The sequence below is a fragment of the Corylus avellana genome, chromosome ca3, assembly GCF_901000735.1.
Source record: "Corylus avellana chromosome ca3, CavTom2PMs-1.0".
NCBI classification, from domain to species: domain Eukaryota; kingdom Viridiplantae; phylum Streptophyta; class Magnoliopsida; order Fagales; family Betulaceae; genus Corylus; species Corylus avellana.
In genome coordinates this window covers 507003-513724 of record NC_081543.1, presented here as the reverse complement: position 1 = coordinate 513724, position 6722 = coordinate 507003, and the positions used below count along the sequence as shown (strand labels likewise).

The 6722-nt window shown below is 36.7% G+C and overlaps 1 protein-coding gene across 1 annotated transcript; it reads right to left on the bottom strand.

Annotated features, from left to right (window-relative positions):
- Positions 1-1108: 1108 nt before the first annotated feature.
- LOC132175953 (acetolactate synthase 1, chloroplastic-like) lies at positions 1109-3198 on the bottom strand. Its single transcript, XM_059588049.1, has one exon. It carries the CDS (start codon positions 3152-3154, stop codon positions 1169-1171), a length of 1986 nt encoding a protein of 661 aa, XP_059444032.1. The 5' UTR covers positions 3155-3198; the 3' UTR covers positions 1109-1168.
- Positions 3199-6722: the final 3524 nt, after the last annotated feature.

Sequence of the window (6722 nt, the reverse complement as noted above, 5' to 3'; positions counted from 1 at the left end):
ATTACATCCATTATCTATTTTATTTTATAAAAAAATATTATCCTTTTTTATTTAAATTTAAATTTTAATTACGTTTTTTTTTTAAAAAAGCACTTTGTATTTTTGTTATTCATTTTCATTATGTCATTTGAATATTATTTTTCAAAAAAATCTTTATTCGTTATTAAGATAAGAGAATTTTAGAGATTAAAAAATTCTAAACCAGATACAACTCATTTTACTTTTTCAATTGGCCAAAACAACAAAATCTTCAGACCATAATTCTAGCTAAACGTGATTATAGCAGTCCAGCTGAGATATGATTCTCATCCCCTAAAATCACTCTCATGAATATTGTACAGACGTTACATACGTTATTGCATTTGTATTATACACATTTCATACATATATTTACTTTCCTTGTATTACTCTTGTAAAGCTCTAATCTCTATATAAGTAAATGAAATACAGCTCTCCAGAGACAAAGTTTTTCAATCGTCTATAGTATATATCTAACTCATAAATAATTTTGGCCACACACACACAAATATCTCCACCCTTGGGTAATATGCGAGCCACTTCTATCATCATCATCCTCCTGCGGATTTCGCTTTCTGCGGGGTCGGTTTATTCCATAAAAATTATTTTATTCCACATATACATTGTTTCACTTCCCACTGCTATGGCTTGAACAGGAAGATCAAACTTCTAACATATCCATGCACCACCATCGAAAACCAGAACAAACTTGTTACCTTAAATTCGCGCGTGGGTTTCTTTTCTTTTGTTAGAATTCTTGTTTTTTCTTTTTTCTCTTGTTTTCTCTTTGTCAAAACAAAAACATTAACCAACAACAAAAAAAAACAACATCAAAACAATTTTTCAAAAGTTAACAAACAAAGGCCATATATTTCGTGGGAAAACAGAAACCTTTCTTTAGATTCATGATCAAGAGGTGCACTGTCGAGTAATCTGATAAGTCTTTTTTGTGTCCCTTTAAAAATGAGGTGACTTTTAAAATCACCATTTGATTAAAATTTAAATAATGATCAATTATAAGTCCAATGGTGATTTTAAGAGTCACATCATTCTTGAAGGGACATAAATCCACACAAGAAGGACCTGTAGCAATACTGATGCACTCTCACATAATTGTCCGAGCAAAAGACAACGCAGCTCCTAGAAGAAATCAGTACGAAGATCTCCCATCACCCTCAGTGATTATATCTTTGAATGCCCCACCACTTGGAATCATAGGAAGAACATGTTCTTGATGCGGTACAATCACATCCAGCAAGTAGGGCCCAGGAGTATCCAGCATCTTCTGAATTGCCGCCCTGAGATCTTCCTTCTTTGTGACACGGGCTGCAGGTACATTACATGCTTCTGCGAACTTCAACATGTTGGGAAAAATTTCAGACTCCTTAGACGGGTCTCCAAGGTAAGTGTGAGCCCTGTTAGCCTTGTAGAACCGGTCCTCCCACTGCACCACCATGCCCAAATGCTGATTATTCAGTATCATTATCTTAACAGGAAGTTTCTCCGCCCGAAGAGTTGCCAACTCTTGGACATTCATGATGAAACTTCCATCACCATCAATATCCACAACGACGGCATCGGGCTTTGCAACTGCGGCTCCCATAGCAGCAGGCAATCCAAAACCCATCGCCCCTAATCCCCCCGACGTCAACCACTGTCGGGGCCTCTTGTACTTGTAGAACTGAGCAGCCCACATTTGATGCTGCCCAACACCGGTGCTTATGATCGCATTCCCATCGGTCAATTCATCAAGAAGCTGAATCGCATATTGGGGAGGAATAGCATCTTCAAAAGTCTTAAAAGTCAACGGATGCTTCACTTTCTGCTCCTTCAACTCCTCCCTCCACTCCGAAAAATCAAGCTTAAGCTTACTTCCTTTCCCCTCCAATATCCTATTCATCCCCTCCAATGCCAACTTCACATCTGCACACACCGACACATGGGGCTGTTTATTCTTCCCAATCTCCGCCGAATCGATATCGATATGAACGATCTTAGCTCGGCTCGCAAACGCCTCAAGCTTCCCCGTCACACGGTCGTCGAACCGAACACCAAACGCAAGCAACAAATCACTCTTATCCACGGCGTAATTGGCATAGACAGTGCCGTGCATCCCAAGCATCTGGAGCGACAACTCGTCCGTCAAGGGAAATGCGCCCAGACCCATTAGAGTACTCGCCACCGGGATCCCGGTCACCTCGACAAACCGCCTCAACTCTTCGCTCGAATTCAAACACCCACCACCAACATACAACACGGGTTTCTTCGACTCTGAAACTAACCTAACAATCTGCTCCAAATGCACCTCGCTCGGCGCTTTTGGCAACCTAGCATTGTACCCGGGTAATCTAATGAGTTGGTTCCAATCGGGAACCACCAGTTGCTGCTGTATATCTTTGGGTATATCGATCAGAACCGGGCCGGGTCGGCCCGATTGGGCTAAATAGAAAGCTTCATTCATGATTCTAGGAATGTCTTGCACATCGAGAACGAGATAATTGTGCTTGGTGATAGAGCGTGTTACGTCCACGATCGGGGTCTCCTGGAATGCGTCGGTTCCGATCATCCAGCGGGGCACCTGGCCGGTGATGGCGACTAGCGGGATGCTGTCAAGCATGGCGTCGGCGAGGCCGCTGACGAGATTGGTGGCGCCGGGGCCCGAGGTGGCGATGCAGACGCCGGGGAGCCCAGACGCACGCGCGTAACCCTCGGCAGCAAAGACCCCGCCTTGTTCGTGGCGGGGGAGGACGTTGCGAATGATGAAGGAGCGCGTGAGGGCCTGGTGGATCTCCATAGACGCGCCTCCCGGATAGGCGAAGACAGAGGTCACGCCCTGGCGCTCCAGGGCCTCCACGAGGACGTCAGATCCCTTTCGCGGTTGGTCGGGAGCAAATCGGGAAATGAAAACTTCCGGAGCAGCTGGCATTTTCTGAATTTCGGTGGTGATTGCTTTGGTAGAATTTGAGATGCGGAGGGCGGAGGAGCGGCGGGGAGAGGGGTGGCTTTGGGGAATGCAGTAAAAGGGAACGGCAAACCGGGAAATGAGGGATTTGGAAGAGAGAGGAGACGAGGGTTTGGAGAAGGCGGTGGCAGTAGTTGATGTGGAGGTGGCGGTGGCGGCGGCAGCGGCAGCCATTGTGGAAAACTGAGAGGTGGCTATGTGGAATCGTGGTGTGGCTGAAAGAGTTTAACTTACCAAAGCAGAGAGTGCAGAGTTTCATTCTCATTTATAGAAAAGCTCTTACAAGAGAGTGCAGAGATAACGGCTATATTTGGCAGAGGGGTGTAATTGAAAAAGTGGACTGGAAAAAAAAGTAAAAATGTGAGAAAAAAATAAAAATATTTTGTATGAAATAGATAAATTTTTTATTCGAATAATAATAAAAAATAATTAATGTAATATAAAAAATAAGCCCATACTTGCTATGCTACGCCAAAAGAAGAGAACAAGGTGGTATAAGAAGAAGCTCTATTTAGTTAACTTTAACTTACAAAAGCATAGGCCAGAGAGTTTCATTCTCATTTATAAACAAGCTGGAAGAGTGAATCACGGAAGTCAATGGAGACTTGCTTGGACTTGAGTCAGCTGGAGCTGTGGGATTGTGTAGCTAGTTTGATGCAAGATTTCTGGACAAGATGGGGCTGTTGGATTGCTGAGTCGGCATCTGAAATATTGTGTCTTTTGTCATTTTAACATCCTCCCGCAAGCTGATGGAGTAACTACCTTCAGTTTGTCTGAAAACAAATATAATTGATAGTGGGATGGTTGAATCTCGCCATAAATCTTTAGGGTGGTCGAATTTTGCGGCAACACATCAAGAGATAGTTGGATCTTGTCACAAAATACTAAGAGTAGTTGAATCTCGCTGCAAAATACCATGAGTCGGTCGGTTCTTGCTGTAAATATCAAGGGGCAGTTAAATTTCACTACAAAATCACCAATAAATGATGAGATTTTACCGCAAAATACTAAAAACTGAAAATGAACAAATATATGTCTCCGATTGTGATTTTGGAGCATGTTAACATGTGCAGCTGTGGTATGAAGATGCTATAATAGGCAAATGAAGATGTTATATTAGGCACAAATCTCGAGATTTTTACAACTGGGCCCCTGGTATTTATTTTGGTATAAAATTTTCTTTTTAAAAATTATAAGAGAAAATGACATGAAACAAGTACTGTCAAGAGATAAATTGTCATAGATAGGCTACTATTTTGTTTCGTTGTTGTTATGTGTGATCGTCTGAGCATAGGATTCAATCCCAACTTTCTTCTTTATATTTTTGTTTTTTGTTTTTTTTAAGATAGAATGTCGAGTACTCAAATATATATATATATATATATATATATATATTTTGACATGTTTACATAAAAGGGGGAGGAGAGATTCGAACTAATGATCTTCACTTCATGAGGCGTGGTCTCTAGCCGATTTATCATTTATATATATTTTACTATGATTCACATATGGTTGACTGGTTCATTGTTAAATTATCTCTTTCGTCTTTCAAAAGATTTTCTATTCCATTTTTTGTACAATAATTAAATAAATTTTTCCCTCTTTTGCTTTCAAAAGTTGAAAAAACAATTCTTAAAAAGCTTAAAAATCTGAGTAAATCGCACAAACTTAAAAAAAAAAAAAAAAAAATCCCCAAAAAAAAAAAAATCCCCAAAAAAAAAAATCAAATGAATGAAAACATAAGACCATTGATTTTAGTTTAATCCATATAAACTAAGATATGTTAAAATCGTTGTCCTCCTATGACTATATTAAAATTAAAATAAGTATTCATAAAATATATAGAAAATAAAAACTGGATTCTAATTATCCAAGTATGAATAGAAAATTAGAATATATGATATTATTATTGTGAGATACCTATTATATTTCAATACAAATAAAACAGGTCATGAATAAAGTATGGATTGAAGAAATCCCGGAAGACATCCATGATGTTGTAATTCATATTATTTCGTGCTCTTAGTACTTAGAGTGTAACGCTTTTGTTTTGTTTAGAGTTCCTACGCTCTAGATTACTTTGTTGATGATGAATGAAGTTCAAAATGTTCAAAAAAAAAAAAAAAAAAAACAAAACATATACTTTTGAACATTCAAAAAAAATACTGATTTTTTAAAAAAAAATACAAAATAAAACAAAATCTTTCACTCAACATTTAATGCAATCAAATAATGCATCTCACATTAGGTTTATTGCTTAATTACCAAATATTTGGTGTTTCAAAAAAAAATTAAAATAAAAGTTGGCTTTTCTTTTTTTTGAATAAACTTGGTGAACTTTATTGATAAAATCGTCAGTGAAGTATAAACCTTCAACAAACAATCATCGAGATAGAGCTAATTGCTCCCTCAAAATAATATCACTAATACAATTGGGAGTGGTATCCCTCCAAATTGTCTAGAAAAGTTGGCTTTTCTAGACAACAGTCAAATAAAGTTTTATTTTCTTTTAAACAATACCTGAAGAATCCTCTCACATCTAGTTCAATGCATTTTTTGTACAACAATCAAATAAAATTTGGCTTTGTTTTGCTTTTAAAAGCAGAAAAATTACTTCCAAAATATGTTTAGTAAACCAAACAAACAAACAAACAAATATTTCATAAAACATTCAAATGTAAAACAACTCAACCATAAATTTTCACGAACCATATAAATTAAAACATGTAAAAATCTTTGTTCTCATAGGAGTAGTTTAAAATTAAATAAGTATATTAACATAAAAATAGCAAGAAAACCTAAATTTTGATTATCAAAAAATTAATAGAAAATTAGCATGAATCTCCGCTAGTGTGACACCTATTATATTTCAATAGAAATAAAATTTATATAATTCTGAACATTCTAAAAAATATACCGAGCAAAGCAAACAAAATCATTGTTATGATGAATACAAAATAAAACAATTCATTGAATATTTAACGCAATGAAATACATTGTTGCACATATGGTTCAATACTTAATTATTATCTTTTTGGTATTTCAATTTCACAAACAAAACATAAACATATTCAAATCTCTTTCCAAACGTAGATTGGAAACATGTTAAAAAAAAAAAAAAAAATAGCAAGAAAAAAATCTTGATTTTGATTATCAACGCGTTAAAAAAAAAAATAGCATAAATCTCTGATATTATTATTATTATTATTATTATTATGATTAGTGTGATGCTCAAAGATCAACCAAAACCAGACCTTTTTAATCATTCAAACTCTCCACGAGGGAGAGAATGGAAGACGAGTACACACAGTAGAACATTAAAAAACAAACAAAGTTCCCACATCAGACCCAATGAGAGCCACATAGGCGTTAAAAAAGTAATGCATCGAAAAATGATTTAAAAAAAAGGGTTAAATACTAAATTAGTCCCTGGGGTTTCACAATTTTATTTTTTCTTTCCTGGGGTTTCATTTTTATCACAGGAGGTCCCTGTGGTTTTGATAAGTGACCAAATTAGTCCATCCGTTAGTTGACCGTTAGTTGATTGTACGGACTGACACGTGGACCAATCAGACGTCGACACGTGGCACATATATTAATTTTTTTTAATTTTTTTTTAATTAAAAAAAATGTTTTTTTTTTTAAAAAAAAATTAAAAAAAATATATTAAAAAAAAAAAAAAAAGTGGCCACCCCCATGGCCAAAGGGGGTGGCTCCAAATTGCCAAGGGGGTGGCTCGGCC